General features: G+C 40.8%; 1 protein-coding gene across 8 annotated transcripts in view; it reads right to left on the bottom strand.

Annotated features, from left to right (window-relative positions):
- SRCIN1 (SRC kinase signaling inhibitor 1) overlaps positions 1–19,643 on the bottom strand; it is a 588,753-nt gene that overhangs the window by 35,810 nt on the left and 533,300 nt on the right. For 5 of the 8 annotated variants that reach the window (XM_069751702.1, XM_069751696.1, XM_069751699.1 and 2 more), the window contains 7 exons: positions 16,863–17,038; positions 16,583–16,713; positions 12,489–12,636; positions 11,027–11,345; positions 7,481–7,721; positions 7,225–7,379; positions 6,466–6,618 (listed from right to left, as the gene is read on the bottom strand). In XM_069751702.1, the coding sequence (XP_069607803.1) occupies positions 6,466–6,618; positions 7,225–7,379; positions 7,481–7,721; positions 11,027–11,345; positions 12,489–12,636; positions 16,583–16,713; positions 16,863–17,038 (1,323 nt within the window). Of the gene's footprint in view, positions 1–1,255; positions 1,337–3,855; positions 3,988–6,465; positions 6,619–7,224; positions 7,380–7,480; positions 7,722–11,026; positions 11,346–12,488; positions 12,637–16,582; positions 16,714–16,862; positions 17,039–19,643 lie in introns of all 8 variants that reach the window. The other 3 variants (XM_069751697.1, XM_069751700.1, XM_069751703.1) reach the window with 2 other exon arrangements.

The following is a 19,643-nucleotide window of genomic DNA, read 5'->3' as shown; positions in this document are numbered from 1 at the left end:
TGCCCCTGCTGTGTACTGTGTAATAGCTGTGTCTGACCAAGCAAGAACACAGTCTGCACATACCACATCTCCTGGCCAGGGGAGGAAACAAAAGAGTATACAGACATTACAGCAGGGGATCGCAGCTGCTGATTTCTGTGAGGTAAGACATTTCCCTGTCTGTTTGAAAACATGTTTTACCTCACAGAAAGAATCAGCTGCGATCCCATGTTGTCCAGTCTGTATACTCTCTTTTGCTTCCTTTTTTGTGGTATGTGCACACCATGTTGCTGTGTGGTGAGATATAGCCATTACACAGTACATAACAGGGGCATAACACTAGTTCTGCACACAGTGTTCGCACTGAATGAAATAAGACACCACATTGAAGACATATGCTGAGCCCCAACTATTGTTAACTCATATAATAAAATACCTTAACAACCTAAAGGTGGCTATACACATTAAATAGCTGTTGGTCAAACACTTGTCAGTTATTTCTCTCCCCATGCACATGCATGCTCAGTTTGGCAGAGCATGCATGTTCTTTCAATGGGGAGAAGGAAGTAAGCCGGTGCTAAACATCTCCGGGGGGTGGCTTATCTTCCCTGTAAGCAAAAGGATTGGGAGTAGAACATCCCCCCCCCCCCCTTCTTACCCTGACACGTTCTGTCGGGGGTGAGTCAGGAGGCCTCTATACACAGACTTTTCACTAATATTTAGGGGGGACCTTAAGACATGCAGCAACTCTTTTCATCTTTGATCGTAGACATAATGACTAAAATGCTTAAACATCTGTTGGCTTGTCAACATACTGAGTATTCAATTTTACGTTGCGATATTTGCAAATAATTATACTATTTCATGTTTTGTTGATGTTTCTCTAGCCATTTCTGCGTTGCATATGACTCCCGACTATCACTGAGTTGAATGTGGCTCACAAGTGACTTCTTAACCTACTGGACAGACCAGAAAAAGTTTAATGCTATCGCATCATGCTTTTGATGTAGGATGCCAGCGCTACTGGTGAGGCCAGGCCAGGCCAAGCTTATAAAGTTATAGGTTGTCCTATCAGATAATTCAAGTTTGCTGTAAAGAGCATATACAGGATTTATTTTTTAGCATACTCAATACGCAAATTATGTTACGGTATTTTTTTTATTACAGTCACAGTTATATTATAGAGATTCAACATTTTTTTTACCCAAAATGACTTTATATTTTGCTCTTTCAAATTATCAAAATCCATTGAAACACTATCAGTTCTGCACCTTACCTGTATCTGAGCTGACCGTGACAATGTGGAGTCTACAGATGGAGGCTTGACTGTGTCATCACTGGGAAAAGTATCTCCAGCCTAGCGGGACATGATGACAATGTTCAGCGATCATCAGCTTGGGTCTCATCGTTCTTATTAAATGTATAAAAAGTGAGTATTGGCTGACAGATCCAGCAAAGAAGAAAGGAAAGGGAGTTGAGCGCAGCTTCATAATACAAGATAGAAGGCTGAAGGTTGAAAGCTGGAGGAAGTTCTTTCTGTACTCAGAAGAAATGAAGAGCCGTGAAAATCTTGAAATTTCTTGTGTTGTTGAAAGTTATAGATGTACAGAGCATTCGTGTCCACAATTGTACAAATCGACAAGGAGAAGAGACGAGATGAATGCAGCCAAAAAAGTAGAAGGTCCAAGAGATAGAGAAAAAGCCAGGCAGGTAACATAGGAGTTTGTCTTTCTAGAGAATTTCATTGTTAGTTTACAAAGATCTAGGAGTGGAGAAGACAGTATGATGGCAGAGGAATCCCTCTGGATGTGCTGCATGCGACACGGAGTACCAATGTAGCCATGCTGAGCAGGAAACCTAATCTTCAGCATTCACCATCACTTGTCTCCATACAAGGCATTTACATAGTCTACAGCACTGTGGTATTCTTTATTAACCCCTTTACGTAAATGGCACTTTTTGCTATACATGTATTGAAGAATATATATTTACCAGTTTCCCAACTTCCAAAACTTACGTGGCACAATAAAGTATGCAGATCCCACACATTAATCTACATTACAGGGACATCAGTCCAAATGGGTCATATGAGAGCTCAACATTTGTGGCACCTGTGATATACTACAGTCCTCTATGGGTTATCAAGGTCTCAGACAATCATAGGTAATAACTGGGAGGGTGTATAGTAATCCCACCCATCAACTAAAAACAGCTAAACCTTAAAGAAGATCTGTCAATTCTCCTGACATTTCCATTTTAATAAATCTTTGTGCTGACTATGACAATTCTGCAGCTTCTTTTCTAATAGTGCCACATTGTATCATTCCTCTTACACATTTCTGAATAGACTGACAACTGTGCGCTCCTTGTTGGGGGGGGGTGTCACTTCACTCAAGCGCTGCCCAATCAGCACCAACTGTATCAGACTATCTAGCGACACACCCCTTTGTCAAGGAAAATGGTAATACCCAATTGTCAATTTATTTGTACAGTTCAGGGAAGAATAACAGAGGAATGGAACAGTGAAAAATTCCAATAAAAGATACTGCAGAATGCCTATTTCACGGGGAATGTATATATAACTAGAACATTCTTAAGTAAGTTTTGGTTCTCCTAGGAATGAGATGAGGGTCAAGTGAGGACATGTATTTAGGGGCACTCTCTCGAAGGCACTATATACAGTATATGTATAGATTTCTGGCATGTACTGTATATGGGGACACCTTGCAAACACTGATCATGGAGGAACGTGGCAGGCTGACTGCTGCAAGTGGTTGTTATTTCTATGGGAAAACAGTATAGTCGGTAATTCAATCATTTGGGGATGGATATGCTGCTGAAGAAAGGAAACAAGGATATCAATGTGACATATTCTTTAAAGGGGACCTGTCACCAGATCAAAACTGGCCAGTTTTTACACTTAGTTTCTTCCTGCTTCTTCCCGGAGTAGGGTGATTTTTTTTTTTTTCACATCCACCATAAAGTGCCAGAGATATAGACCTATTTGTTAAGGTCTAATTTTGATGGTCTTTACAAGGGGGCGGTGCTCACAGGATTCTCTAGGGGCGTGTCTTTAGGCCGCTTTGCAAAATTACCCTGTAAGCCACTCCCCTTTGGCATAGATCATAAAAGTCAGCACTAAATAAAAAGGCCCATATATCTCTGTGACCGTATGGCGGATTTAAAAAAAAAAAGAAAAAAGGTGAATACTCAGAGGAGCAGCGAGAATAAAGTTAGAGCAAATGTTGGCCACTTTTGACCTGGTGACAGGTTCTTTTTAATAAGCTATAAGAAGTCTTCATGAAATTCTTGGCCAAATGTTGAAAACTGATAAAGAAATCATCAATTAAACAATACATTGATCATGAGTCATTGAAGTAGTTTGTGTTCACTGTACCCCTGACTGCACCTGAAGAGCGCTGTAGTCCTCTACTTAATTTTCAGTGTCAGGATACCCTATAGACTTCTAATATATTAAATTGCGGAAGTATCTATCAATGTAACAACTGACCACAGATCCTCATCATTAACAATACAATAACACTTTCAGTCAAACATGTAAAAAAAAATACATAGCAGCGCAGATACCAATGTAACTTTGTAATAATTTGTTCATGCCAGATGTCACCAGTTATGCCAGCTGCCATTAAGGAGCCACAGACATGCAGATAACGTGATCCCTGTGCCTGCTCCGGAGATGTGCGGATGAGTGACAGGCATTAGTAGGCTGAATATGTTACTGTCAGTGGAGTGAGGGACAGAGGAGGTGAGGCATTAGTTGGTTAACAAAGACTTAAAGAGAAGGTAGAGTGAAGGATTAGACTGTGAGAAGTGCACAGCAGACCAGGCCAAGGTGCCCAGAACGCAAGCTGTTACCTTCCATCCTCCATGTTCTATGGTGGCCTCATTAGACCACAGATGTGCTGGACGTGGCACCGAATGGGATGCCGCTGAGAGCTCAGAATGGAACTGAGGTATTAAGAGGGACCCAGAACTTCTCTGAAACACCTGGGAAGTCAAAATACAGCACGATGGGAGACAGAAACCAAACACCAAAACTGTGCTGACTCACACGCATGAGAGTGTGTATATGCATATATTTATATGGACCCCTCTCCTACCAAGACGCAGAAGAACTCTTCAGATCTCTTGTACCATAAGTATTACCTAGATATACACAAGACAAAATTTGGTCGAACCTATCGATTTTGTCAGGATCAGTTGACAGTCTAATATGTATGGGGGCCTCCTGACTCATGCATGGGGACCTCATCATGCCTGATCTTTTACATTTGTTTGGGTTTGGCAATGACTTAACTTCCTCTCCTCATTGAAATATTTTTTAACCTGCCACTATGATCTACCATGTTCCTCTGTCAAACGGCTGGCTCACACGAGCGTATTACATGGCAGAGTAATATGCGATGTTTTATCAGATGGGACTCGAACCAATGTTACACTATGGGGCAGGGCATATCTGCTGCGGGTGTATCTCATGATCAGATCTCAAACATCAGACTCCGCTCAGATGTCATCGGAGTGCAATCTGACATCTAAGGACAGAGACAATGGAAAAGATGGAGAAGTTCAGTTCTCCACCTTCTCCGCACCTGTGATACGATTCTCTCATGCGAGAGACTTGAAGCACAGTAAGTAATTTCCTCTTCAGTTTCCCACAATTTGTTTATGAGGAGCAGAACTTCTGAGAAATACTTGACACTTATATGCATTATCTGATATACAGAAATAACGTCTAGGGTTACCCAGAGGTAATGGATATCTGTTTTTGTTGAACATCCAAACTGATTAGATAATGTCAGAAACAAAGAGTCATGTATGAGGAAACACAAAGCTATATACTCTGCTGATGTATGAACATGGTGAATATTAAACAGAAAAAATATGATGTTAGTAATGGTGTTGTCAATTAATATTAATTATATATATTATATTGCAGATTTGACACAAGCAGATTGTGCATTACTTTATAGACAAGTAGTGAACTCATTGTACTACTTTGTTAATAAAGGAAAAAATAAAAGGTGAGGTTCACCTAATAAAAATCTCAGGTTATATAGAGTCTCACTGCCCCTAAAATCTTTACTCGTTTACAATACAGGGGTACAGTACTAATCGGTGCACAGACCAAGTAAGCATTTATTTTACCATCTTACTGATACCATTTTGCTCACTAGAATTCTACCCTCAATAATGAAAAGAAGCCATTACACAGCAGTACCTTTACAGATAATGGCCATACAGATCATTGGGGGACTGCAATTTCAAATGGGGTTGTCCAACCTCCCCCCAGGTTGCAGTTATTTTCCAGAAATATGCTCACTCTTCCATTGTTGGCCATCTAATCACATACTCCATTTTTTGCAAAAGAGATGAATTTTCATACTGGCTAGAACACATCATTCGATGGTATTAAAAAGAAATATGTAGATATAATAGAAGGAGAGCCTATTACAATTAAATAAGTCTTATGGTTTTGGAAAACCCCTCTCCCCTTGGGGTAGTTTGTTTAAAAAAAAAAAAGGTCAGTTTTGTGCCTGGTGTCTACTACTATCTGCAGGGCTGACTGTAGGCTTTGTGATCTTGATGAGTTTTTGACTGCATCAATAAAGTTTTGTCAAAGCCAAATACCAGAAAGCATCAAAAACAAAGCAGCTTTGTTTAAAACATGACATAACCAAGAAGAAGCAAAAAAAGTCAAAAAAGAAAGTGAAAAAAAAAAGAACTAAAAAATGCAATGACAAAACCCAATTTACACAATAGGTGCAGAAATGGTGCCAAAAATCTGCAGCGTCAAAAATTCACCAAAATCTTATCATGGGAACGTAGCCTTAATGTTAGGAAAAAAATTAACCATCTTAAAAATATTAACTTACACCAAAAACAAGAATTTAAGAATTATTTGGATGTTTTCTCTTTTTCAGCGGAGTGTTTCAAATTTAAAAAAAAATCTGAGTGCTCGCCACATCACATTAGTACTGCAACTTCAATGTTTCCTAGGGAAGAAAAAATTGCAAGCCACCGTACAACCATCACAAAATATTCGACTATATCTCTGTATACTGAAGCTGCATTGCCCTCACCTAATGTTAGGGGCCAGTCTGACAACTGACAACCAAAAGAGTCCTAAAGACATAGCTGGAGTCTGTTGAATGAGTTGTCATTTCTTAGAAAAGAAGGGGTTTGGGGACTAACCTTGGTAATTGTTATATTCTGAGAACAGGGAGTAAGAAGCAAGTGGGACAAGATATCACAGCAATCAGGGGGTCACCACATAAATCAGGATTGGGCGATTAGTGGTCATTTTCGGGTCAAATAAAATACGTTAGATTTAAAAAAACAAAACGAAAAGACGAGAAGCAAAAATCTATTTATCTGTAATATACATATAGAATAAAACCTTAGAGAAAGCATTGTGCATGCGAGTATAAAGTACGAAATCTGGATGATCGTTCACACAATTCTCACCTCTAGCTCTGCAATAATTCGATCTTCGTCATCATCGTCTTTGATACCAGAGGCAATGATCGGTGGGGTGGATGCTGGGCGAACCACTTCAGAAACAGTGCGACGAAGCTTCACCTGAGGTTTCTGGCTTTCCAGTTCCTCAGAGTCAGACTTCTGGAATATGGGGGAAAATGATTTTTAGATAATGTACAAATGTATAATGTTATAACATTTGTTTTTACAATACATGTAAACCGGTGATCCTGAGAACTCGTAACCAGAAGCATGAAGGAACCTTACATGTCAGCTTCAGCCATCATCAAACATTAACTTTTTTTTACTATTTGTTTTAGATTTCCTATGGTAGCTATGTGATTAACAACTCAGGGTGGTGGAAAAAAAAAATAGAATGGATACTCACCTTCTGGAGTAACACTGCTTTTCCGTACTCAGCACGGTATCACCCACCAGTCTCCTAACATCAACATCCAGATCAGCTGCCGTCTTTACATTTTGTCCAAACATGTGATGCCCCTGCAGGACGTTAATGCCAGGGGACCAGCGGGGTACACAGTGCTGAGTATGGAAAAGCTGATTCAATTGGCGGTTTTTTTTTTTACCACCCAGGGGCCATTCAAAAATGGATGGCTAAGTAGTGGACATCCCCTATAAATGTGAAGACAAGAATTCCCCTTATGGTTACCATTACACCTTTCTGACAATTCTTCTCCATTTTGAACATATTCTGTATTGCATAGCTTCTGTTATGGCTTTTCTCACCTTGATGAATGCAGCATCCTTCTTGCTGGTGACGATTACCTCCCCTGTACGAGTTGTCGTGATCCCATGTGAGGATGGAAAGCTGCGGCGAGGTGGTGGTGGAGGGGGAGACTTAGATGGCTTTTCAGTCCTGTATCTGGGGACTGTCAGTTCATCTGTAAGTAAATAAGCCAATAAATAACGAATCAATACCAAAACCACTTTGTCAATTTTATACATCACTTCGACCATCTACATGTGTGTTCCTGTGTCTTACCAGAGCCTCTTCTCCCATTAGGATCTAATTTGGTGCTAAGCTTTTGTGCTTGCTGTGGCTTGTTGGCACGGTGCTCTGGGGTAGATGCTGCACTTCCACTTGATTTATGCTTGGCTGCAAAATCCAAGTCTGGAATAGCCTTCATGAGCTCGGCCTGGGTCTCCTCCAGTAGGCGGTTAATGTCTTTGGCACTGTACTGCGTCAGTGCCGCTCGCTTCTCCTCCCAGTCTCGCTCGGCTGCCTAATGTAGGAAGAAGGGAAGCACCCACGTAGCAGGAGAAGTAATAATGGGTCAAATAATACAATGATGAACATGATAGTATAGAAAAATATTTAGAACTAGCTGAAGAGCCCGGCGTTGCCTGGGCATAGTAAATATCTGTGGTTAGTTATAGCACCTCACTTCTCTTATTTTCCCATCACGCCTCTCATTTTCCCAATCACATCTTTCATTTCCCCCCTCACACCTCTCATTTTCTCCCTCACTCCTCTCATTGCCCCCTAACACTTGTCATTTCAACCTCACATCTGTCATTTTCTGATCACTCCATTATTTTTCCTCACTCCTCTCATTTTGCACTCACACCTTTTCATTTTCACCTCACACCTCTCATTTTCACCTCATCACCTCAGTATATACATGTTTGTCATCTCCCTTATATATAGTATACATCTGTATGTCATCTCCTGTATATAGTATATACCTGTATGTCATCTCCCCTGTATATATTATATACCTGCTGTGTGTCATCTCCCCTATATATAGTATATACCTGAATGTCATCTCCTTCTATATATAGTATATACCTGTATGTCATCTCCTCCTGTATATAGTATATACCTGTGTGTCATCTCCCCTGTATATAGTATATATCTGTGTGTCATCTCCTCCTGTATATAGTATATACCTGCATGTCATCTTCTATATATAGCATATACCTGTATGTCATCTCCTCCTGTATATAGTATATACCTGTAGGTCATCTGCTCCTGTATATAGTATATACCTGTGTGTCATCTCCTCCTGTATATAGTATATACCTGTATGTTATCTCCTCCTGTATATATATGTACCTGTATGTCATCTCCTCCTCTATATAGTATATACCTGTGTGTCATCTCTCCTGTATATAGTATATATCTGTGGGTCATCTCCCCTGTATATAGTATATACCTGTGTGTCATCTCCTCCTGTATTAGACCTCGTTCACACGTTATTTGCTCAGTATTTTTACCTCAGTATTTGTAAGCTAAATTGGCAGCCTGATAAATCCCCAGCCAACAGGAAGCCCTCCCCCTGGCAGTATATATTAGCTCACACATACACATAATAGACAGGTCATGTGACTGACAGCTGCCGTATTTCCTATATGGTACATTTGTTGTAGTTTGTCTGCTTATTGATCAGATTTTTATTTTTGAAGGATAAGACCAGACTTTTTTTTTTTATGGCGAGTTTCGTTTGTCAAGTTGTGTGTGTTGAGTTGCGTGTGGCGACATGCATGTAGCGACTTTTGTGAGATGAGTTTTGTGTGGCAACATGCGTGTAGCAACTTTTTGTGTGTCGAGTTGCATGTGACAGGTTAGTGTAGCAACTTGTGTGCAGCAAGTTTTGCGCATGGCGAGTTTTGTGTGGTGCCTTTTGAGTATGTGCAAGTTTTGTGTGAGGCAAATTTTGCATGTGTTGCAACTTTTGTGCATGTGGCAATTTTTCCGCGTGTGCAAGTTTTGCATGTGGCGAGTTTTCCATGAGGTGAGTTTTGCACTTGTGGCGAGTTTTGCAAGAGCCTAGTTTTTGCATGTGGCTAGTTCTGCGCGTGGCGAGTTTTGAGCGGCGACTTTTGTGTTTCGACTTTTATGTGGCGAGGTTGGAGAATGTGTGGTGAAATGTGTGCTGAGGGTGATATGTGTTCAAGCACGTGGTAGTGTGTGGCGCATTTTGTGTGTGTGTTCATATCCCCGTGTGTGGTGAGTATCTCATGTCGGGGCCCCACCTTAGCAACTGATCGGTATATACTCTTTGGCGCCATCGCTCTCACTCTTTACGTCCCCCTTGTTCACATCTGGCATCTGTCAATTTGCCTCCAACACTTTTCCTTTCATTTTTTCCCCATTATGTAGATAGGGGCAAAATTGTTTGGTGAATTGGAAAGCACGGGGTTAAAATTTCACCTCACAACATAGCCTATGACGCTCTCAGGGTCCGGACGTGTGACTGTGCAAAATTTTGTGGCTGTAGCTGCGACGCCTCCAACACTTTTCCTTTCACTTTTTCCCCATTATGTAGATAGGGGCAAAATAGTTTGGTGAATTGGAAAGCGCGGGGTTAAAATTTCACCTCACAACATAGCCTATGACGCTCTCAGGGTCCAGACGTGTGACTGTGCAAGATTTGGTGGCTGTAGTTTCGACGCCTCCAACACTTTTCCTTTCACTTTTTTCCCCATTATGTAGATAGGGGCAAAATTGTTTGGTGAATTGGAACGCGTGGGGTTAAAATTTCGCCTCACAACATAGCCTATGACGCTCTTGGGGTCCAGACGTGTGACTGTGCAAAATTTTGTGGCTGTAGCTGCGACGCCTCCAACACTTTTCCTTTCACTTTTTTCCCCATTATGTAGATAGGGGCAAAATTGTTTGGTGAATTGGAACGCGCGGGGTTAAAATTTCACCTCACAACATAGCCTATGACGCTCTCGGGGTCCAGACGTGTGACTGTGCAAAATTTTGTGGCTGTAGCTGCGACGGTGCAGATGCCAATCCCGGACATACACACACACACACACACACACACACACATACACACACACATTCAGCTTTATATATTAGATTGAGAGTCCTCAGTGGTTGATACCTTTTAATGGTTAACTGAAAAGATGGTAACAAATTGCAAGCTTTCAAGACTACATAGGTCTCTTCATCAGGCAAAGACTAAAAGAAATTCTGGAGAATCACATATTTATGCACAACATAGTATAGAAAAAAACCAGGGATAAGACAGGTGACATGAAGCAGAATTACCATGAGTGATAAACAGTTATGTCCATAAATATTGGACCAGTTCTTAGATAGGGAATGTTTTATTGTTCTCTGATTGGGGTCTGGTTCTGTTGTGATGACCCCTCATAGTCTGAGGGGCAAATTCCTTAGTTGATGTAAAAAGACATAAATCTATGCGACACATTCATTCCTGATCCAATATTTATGGACATAAATATTTTCCTATCTACTGGCTAACACGGTACCAAGATATATATCTTTCCTGTATCATGATAGTATATACACTTTCAAGGCGTATAACAGCAGATCAATCACTAAATAAGAAACTGAGATACGGACTTGGGTACATTTCCATGGATGATCTTCTAATTCTTTGTGGAATCACATCTAGCCCCATTATTTCAACAGAGACCATAAATATTGGTGAATGACAATATTTTGAGAGCAGATTTCAGATATTAACATAGATCATTGCATCACATGTACCCAACTCACTGGATCTCTAAAATCATAGCTGGCCTTGTACATGTCATCAGTGGTACTTACCTCAACAGAAATCGATTTCTCTGCTCCCACCTTCTTGTTCTGTGTCTCTGGGACTGTCTGAGTCTTCACGGTCACCATCTCCCCTCGTGTCGGGGTACTAGTGTGAGAAGCAGCATCACTATGACAGACAGGATCCCAGTTGGGTGTCTGAGATTCATTAAGCTGTGAGAAGTTTGTTGGGGGGCTACAGGGAAGCTCAAAATCTGTGCTTTTAGAGAACTCTCCATCAGTTGCCATTTGCTTGGGAGAGGGATTATGAAAGTTCACTGGAGTGTTCCAAACACCTTCATCTACTTGCCTGGAGAACATAAGAGGACACCTTAAACCATAGAAAAAAGTGACACTTAGAAAAAAAACCTAAAGGAACTTTGCACATGGAGTGAGCTGCAGGATTTTACCTTCAAAATACATTTTCACAAAAAGTGGCTAAATTCTCCAATTACCTTTAGCACATTTTCATAATGAAATTATCAGTTCCCCAATGCTACTCTACGTACAAAGCCATGCAATTTGTAGTGAGGGGGAAGCAGCATACACTTGGAAATATGGTACTCCTGGTATTCTGAGGTGCTCAGATGGGGTCTTAAATCTACGTATTCAAAAAATCCAGCACTCCTTAATGTCACTTGCTCATCAGCTTCCTGTAATTTCAATACAATCAGTGTTTATCAGCAGGAGATTATCACTGCAGGACTAAGTCTCACATGTAGGCCAATCAGGATAATCTGTTTTTAACCGCGCCCCCACCACTGATTGGCAGCTTGCTGGCAATGCACATTTATACAGGAAGCAGCCAATCAGAGGGTATCGGAGGGGTTATACATATACAGAGCTCAGTATTCTGACCACTGGTATATCTACAGTAGAGAAAACGGGTTCTATCCAAACTGCACCACGCAGCCCAGGATACGTCACTGGAATCGGGCTATCTCCCCTTATTTCATGCAGCTCCCTCTAAGGCACATTTTTAACAAACTGCTTAGGTCCTCGGAGTTGCTTTATGCTTGGACACAGGGAGAATAGCATAGCTGCTATTTGATAAAAAGATTGATTAAAAAAGAAATGTAGTAATTGCATTCTAGAGGAAATAACAGGTCAGAAACATCTTCTCGTAGAACACTAATAAAATGACAGCTGGATGTTACCCCTCGAGCTGTGTCCCTATTGACAATGTCGATTCAGTGTGGCCTTTAGGAAACCGAGCAGGGACACACCCCTTTGACAAAGAGGAAAGGAAGCACTCTGTTGTAAATTTAGTCAATATTTTCTATGAGGAATAACAGGGGAACTGCACAATGCAGAGTTGTAAGAAGAGTTGCTGCAGAACTGTTATTTTGTGGGAAATAGAATATCTACAAAAATACACCCTGTAAGAGCAGTGCCAGATCTTCTATAAGAACCTTTTTTTCGCCTGTGGTCAGTGGGAAGGTCGATATTTTATATGTTTGCTGAGATTACTCACTTGCGTATCTGAGCCAGTGTGTCAGTAACCGTCTTGCACCTCTTTAGCAGCCCATCCAAACGATGCGGCTCTTCCTTCAGGAACTTCACTGCTTCCACCTCCACACGCAGAACTATTCGCATTTTACTTTGCAGGCTGGGAAACTGAGCTACAGATTGAAGAAGGATCTAATCAAAATCAGGTACTCCCAAAACAGATTGGTACACAGATATTAGTAACTAACAAAACTATCAGTCAGAATTGTAACAAAGTCACAGTGAATGAAGTTTAAAGAGAAGCTGTAACCTGCCATAAATATGTAATTGATTAATCTGGTGTAAATCATTAAATGTTAGGCTGCCGTCACACTAGCAGTATTTGGTCAATATTTTACATCAGTATTTGTAAGCCAAAACCAGGAGTGGAACAATTAGAAGAAAAGTATTATAGAAACATAAGCACCATTTCTGCATTTATCACCCACTCCTGGTTTTGGCTTACAAATACTGATGTAAAATACTGACCAAATACTGCTAGTGTGACGGCAGCCTTAGAGTTGGAAGGAACCTCCAGGGTCATTGCGTCCAACTAACCGTAGCCTTGTCAATCCATACTTGGTCATTTTTTCAATAAGGATACTATGAGATACTTTACCACGTACTTTGCTGAAGTTGAGATATACTATACCTACCACATTTCCCTGATCCGCCCAGTCAGTGTTTCCATTATAGAAGGAAATTAGATTAATCTGACATGACATATTTGCTTCAAACCCATGCTGGCTCTGTATACTGTATTCTTATCCAAGAACTTACATACATGCTGTGTAATAATTTCTTCAAAGATCTTTCCTGGTACAGAAGTAAGGCTCACTGGCCTGTAATTTCCTGGCTCTATCTTCTTTCCTTTTTGAATATAGGGACAAAATTTGCCCTTCTTCAATCTTCTGGGACTGCTCCTGTTCTCCAGGAATTTTCAAAGATTTTGGCTAGTTGGCAATTTCCTCTGCTATATCTTTCAATACCCTAGGATGATGTATAATAACAAATTGTATTGTCGTACCGTGTTAGCCAGAAAAATTGATGTGAATACTTTTCTGCCCAATGATGACAAAAGTATTCTAGGAGTGATACCTTTATTGGCTAACCAGAAAATACTATGTTTGCAAGCTTTCAGAGCACAGTGGCTCCTTCTTCAGGCAGTTATTCACCTTTAGAATCCTGTTCAATCTCCTTGTTCCATGTCCAACCACTGGGTGGTTGGATGAGAAATTGACCTGTGCTCCCAGTTCCTTCACTTTCTTGCCTAGGTCTTCAAAGTCTCTGCAAATAGTTTCCAGGTACTTTTTTGCTGTGTCATTTGTTCCTACGTGCATTAGTAGGATAGTTGGTCGCCTGTAGTACTGAAGAGTCTTGCTGCCGTATCAGACACATCTCTGATTTGGGCACCTTAAAGGCAGCACACGTCTCGTGAGGTGATGTCCGGTTGGCAGATAGAGTCTTCTGTTCCTCTCAGTTGGGAAGCCGCCATGACCACCACACTCCTTTTCTTCTTCACCAAAGTGCTTCTTTTTCTCCCTTCAAGAGGCTTCTAATTTCTTATTGGAGTATTCTTTGTGGACAAAGCACTTTTCTGATGTACATCTTCATACTTGTCCTGCGTGAGAGCATGGTAGCAGTTCTCCTGCGTTATGGGTGCTGATTGCCTCCTCATCTTCCTGCTTCTTTGGGTCACATGCTTCTATTTCTCTTCTTCTGCAGGTACACTGAAAGGTGCTTCTCTTCGAACATTCTGAATAGTTATTTCTACTCAGTCATTAGCTTCTGCAGGAACACTGAAAGGTTCTTCTCTTGCAACATTCTGAATATATTCTTCTGCTCTGTCAAGGCAATCCTCATCTTCTTTGATGAGCTTCAGTGTAGTTATTCTCTCCTGAAGAGTTTGTGTCTTTTCCTCTAACAGAGTCACAAGCTTGCATTTCTGGCACGCAAAGTTTATCTTTTCCTCTGGCTAGTCTGTAAGCATATAACACACACTGCAGCGCACCATATGGATAATCTCGTCCATGTTGAACAAAATGAATTGTTATTGAAGTGTTGTAAAGATTCCTTCAAGCAACTTGATCCAACTACACCTAAATATTTTCAGACTCACGGCAATTCTTCACTCTTCCCAGAATGCACCGGGAATATGCAAATTATATCCCTCGAGCGTCAATTCCTGGTTTCTGGTAAATGCTGTGGTTCTCCTGAATCTGACATTGTTTGTCTTTTGTTTCTGGGTCTCTCTGCTCCCGAGATATGGCTTTCTATTCCCGTTGTATAAAGCTAGTCTTTTTAGTCAAATGGGAGTGATCCTGCACTTTTCATATGGAAGTTTTTATTAGGACCATGCCTAGTTGGACAAATAGAAGGAAGAAATGGCCATATCTGAGAATTGAAGAGGCACAGGATCGAAAGAAAAACAATGCCAGATTCAGGAGAACAGCAGCATTTACTCCAAGTAAAAAAAAAAAAAAACATAATTAGGGCAAAAGACAGATCATCATTAAGATTTGATACTTTGCCAGCCTTGTACAATAAGGTCATGACATTAGTGCAGTGCAAGTATGCATGGCCACATTTCTAGTGAATAGGGTTTACATGTTATTGAAAAGTAAAAAAATGCTTTGTGATTACTTGTCACTGCCACAGATAAATGCATATTTTAGACAGAGTTTTACTAACATTCTTCAACTGAACCTAATTTACTCTGTAGGAAACAGTAGAAATATAAATTTTCAAGTATGATCATGCCCTTTATAGATGGGATTGTTCTGACTATATATTTAAAGATCATGGGAAATTTTACATTTTTGCAAAGGTCTGCTGAGATCTGTCAGCAGAATCCAAGAAGCTTCAGTTGTTTTATTCCTTTCCTACACCTGAGAGGATACTGGATGTCATTTTTCTATTACAGGTAGATACAATGCAGGAACAGGTACAGACAAAAGAGGGCCCCTGTGCAAGAACAATATATGAGATCTTTGTAGTCCGTAGGTCATCATAATGCACACCTGCTTTGGAGGTGGTAGTGAGCCCCCTTAACTTGTGGGCCCCTGTATGGCTGCACTGGCCGCACCAATGATATGTCTACCCCAGTACCTACAGTACACAGGCAAGTGAAGCCAAATGCCATTCTATTACACATGAAGGCTGTATTCACACTGAGTTTCTTTTGAGGATTTTCATTCAGTAGATCCACTCCAAAATCCTCCTCCTCTTCCTATTCATTTCTCATGGAAATCTAATTTACTATTCATATACAGAATTTTTTGAGGTTTATTTTAACAAGAGAATATGACTATTCAAATTAGGCACTATTCAAATAAAGGGTTGCGAAAAAAAACTGCTTCAGGAACAGAAAACTCCTCCAAAAAAGAGTAGTTCTTGAAGACTTCTCTGCATGTAAACTTCAGTGTTTTGAATGCCTCTAATAAGGCTGGTTTCACACGTCCTGATATTTCTAGTACCGGAAAAAACGGTACCGGCGATATCCGTGTCCACGTGTGTACTACATGCGGCACATGTGTGGCAACCGTGTGCCGCATCAGTACCACATGGACGGCCACTGGGGATGAAGTGCTACAGTAAGCGCGGTTCCCCAGCGACTGGTGCTGAAAACGGCTTTCATCATTCTCCCCTGCTCTGCCGGCGATCGGCACGCGAGCAGAGGAGAATGATGAGAGTTATCTTAAAGTCCGAATGATGACAGCAGGTGGGAGTTTTTGGGACTCTTACCCTTATCATCTGACTCCTGCTGCCGCTAATAACAGTGACAGCAGGAGCGGATGATCGCCTGCGATCTAACAAAATAAATGAATGAAAAACCTGACGTGGGTTCCCCCCTATTTTCTTGAACCAACCAGACAAAACTCACAGCTGGGGGCTGCAACCCTCAGCTGCCAGCTTCTGCAAGGTTGGTTATCAAGAATAGAAGGGTCCCAATGCTGTTTTTCTACTGAAAACCATCACCACACGTACTGGAGACACTGACATGTGAAAGAGACCTAACTCTGTGTGAATATGGCCTAACTTTTGTTTTCTGTCTTATGTATAGAATTTCACCCTTCTTACCTTTCAGCTCTGTTAGGGTCTCCCCAAGCTGTTTGAGCACTACAGCCTTCTCCTCCAGTTCCTGCACTGATATCAGACGGTGGTTGTGTGCTAAATCTTTCTTAATCTTGTCCACTGATTTCTCTAAATCACTGTAGCAGGAAAAATGAATAATAATCACAGTAAATACATAAAAATAAATCATACATACATTACACAATCCGACTCCCAGGCCTCAATGTGTCCATATTGCCGTGACTATATAATTCCGCCAAAGGACTATTCACACACAAATACTCACTTGAGCTGCTGAGTGATGAGCTCCTCCTCATTTAGATACTTCAGCCTCTCTTCCTCCACCATGGCTCTCTGCCGCTGTAAGGGGTCTTCATGTTTCCGCACGGTGTCAGTCACCCTCACACTGATCTCCGTCTCTGTGCGTTTCAACATGCTTCGCACCGTCTCCTGGTTCTGCAGCTAAAGTACATATGAAAAAAATGAGACATGGTACAAATGGTTAAATATGTTCTGCACTACGTAAAATGTAAAGTTTAATTTCTTTACATCTTATATATTGGCCCCAACTTATTATTGTATTTGCACCTTTGCTATCTAGATTTTATGTTTTTTTTGCAAGTTTTTCATTAGTACCATTTTTGGCATTATTTAAAAGTGTTCTGTTTTGTTTGTTTTTTTCATGTGTTTTAGTATGGGCAGACTTTGGGGTATTCAGAAGTTCTTGAATGACTCATCAATTGCAACTCTTTAGGCTATGTGCACACGTTCAGGATTTCTCGCAGAAAATTCCTGAGAAAAACCGGACATTTTCTGCAAGAAATCCGCAAGAAATCTGCAGGCGTTTTTGCCGCGGTTTTGCCGCGGTTTTATCCGGACACTTCCCGATGCATTTTGTAGTGGGAAATCCGCGAAAAAAAAACTAAAATTAATGAACATGCTGCGGTTTTTACCGCGATGCGGTTTTTTTCACAGAAAAAAACGCATCATGTGCACAAAACATGCGGAATTCATTCTAAATGATGGGGTGCTTATTGTATGAGTTTTTTTTTGCGGTTTTATAGCGTTTTTATCAGGAAAAACCACGAAAAAACTGCGAAAAAACAGGAACGTGTGCACACAGCCTAAAAAGTCACAGCATTGTTGCATAAATGTACACTAATCAAGCGTGATATTATGTACACTTGAAATTTTTAACATTTTAGCAGAACCTGTGACGTTTTGCCCTGAAAAGTCACAAATACAAAAATAAGGAACATTTAAGTGACTTAAAAAACCCGCAAATGATTAATCGGGCCGTAGTTTTATTTCAATACCCCTGCCCTTTGTAGATGGGAACACACACTAAGGCCATGGTCACACATGCATATAAATAGGACGAGTGCTATCCAATTATATATCGGATAGCACTCGGACCAATGTTATTTAATGAGGCAGTGCAGATGCCCGATTTTTTTTCACTGACAGAATCTGCCTGTGAAAAAAAATCACAGTATGCTGCGATTTCATTCTGAAATCAGAAGGTACTCATGCATTCAAGTCTAAGGGGGCATGGAAAACATCGGACTACACTTGGATGACGTCAGAGTGCAGTCTGATTTCCGCAGACTCAAAGAATGAAGAACATGGAGAAATTGGGTCTATGCTCAAACTGATCAAACTCTAATCAGAGTTTATGATCCAAATGAAATTAAAAGAAATGGCACTCACCGAAATAAAGTCCAATAAACTTTAGTGGTCCAAAAAATGTTTAAAACATCTCAGGCAGGTGGGTGCAAGAGAGTGCAAAGACGGCAGCCGTTTCGCGCTGTGTGGTGCTTCTACGGGTCTCTGAAGTGAAGGCCCGTAGAGACCCGCAGAAGTGCAACACAGTGCAAAATGGATGTTGTCTTTGCACTCTCTAGCCCCCCAACTGCCTGAGATGTTTTAAACATTTTTTGGACCAATAACGTATGGACTTTATTCCGGTGGATGCCACCTCTTTTCATTTCATTTGGATTATGCACTTTGCCCTTGTGTGCACCTGAAAGGAAGAAAAAAAAAAGGTTTTATGCCTGCGGCATTTTTGATCAGCTGATGGTATTGGCTCTATCAATCACCAGTGGTGCTCGGCTTTCTCTACTTCTCTAATCAGAGTTTGATCGGAGTGTCATTAGCATAATTGACCCGATCCTCTTGGATGAGAGAATCTATGGTCATGTGTCACTGGCCTAAGGGTTCTTTCACATGTCCTGATATTGCCGTACTGGAAAAACCAGTATTGGAGATATCAGTGTCTGTGTGTGGCTGGAGTCAGACACAACTTATAAAAAAATCGGTCCGTTTTTCATGGTCGAGAAATGTTCCCTAACAGTGATCCGTATGTAATCTGTTTGCAATGCGAGGATGCGATTTTCTCGCATCTAAGAATCCATGTGACATCTATATGGCGAGATTTTCTTGTCAGCTTGCAAAATGGACATATAATGGATCCCAGAAAATCATGAATAAATAATGTGGAAGCCTATTTATTGACTCCACAAGTTCCATCCTACAAGCAAAAAAAATTTGCGTGGTCTCCAGCGCAATTTTGTTTGCCAGAGTGGGAAAGTTGATGGCTGGGGCCGATATTTTGTAGCCTGGGAAGGGGTTAATACCCATGGATCTTCCCAGGCTATGAATATCAGCCCGCAGCTGTATATTTAGCCTTTACTTACTATTCTAATAGCGGGACCTCCCTCCCCCAAAAAATGACGTGGGGTCCCCCTATAATTAATAGCCAGAAAGGCTATGCAGACAGCTGCGGGCTGATATTTATAGCCTAGGAAGGGACTCAGTCACTGGCTTTCCCTCTCTGGTGAAGAAAATTGCGCGGGAGCCCACGCAATTTTTTTCCCTGAATAAATTTGTTAATTTAATTAGTCAGGGACATATATAAATCTAAGTGATATGCAATGGTTTACTATATGTAAACCATGTGTTATATCCTGTCGGCTTCTGCAATGATTTTACAGAACCCGACAATTGAATTATCGGCTATTCTGCTACTTAACTCTCTATGAAATATAAATATATATATATATATATA

Source organism: Ranitomeya imitator, chromosome 2, assembly GCF_032444005.1.
Source record: "Ranitomeya imitator isolate aRanImi1 chromosome 2, aRanImi1.pri, whole genome shotgun sequence".
In the NCBI taxonomy this organism is placed as follows: domain Eukaryota; kingdom Metazoa; phylum Chordata; class Amphibia; order Anura; family Dendrobatidae; genus Ranitomeya; species Ranitomeya imitator.
This window is presented reverse-complemented; position numbering and strand designations above follow the sequence as displayed.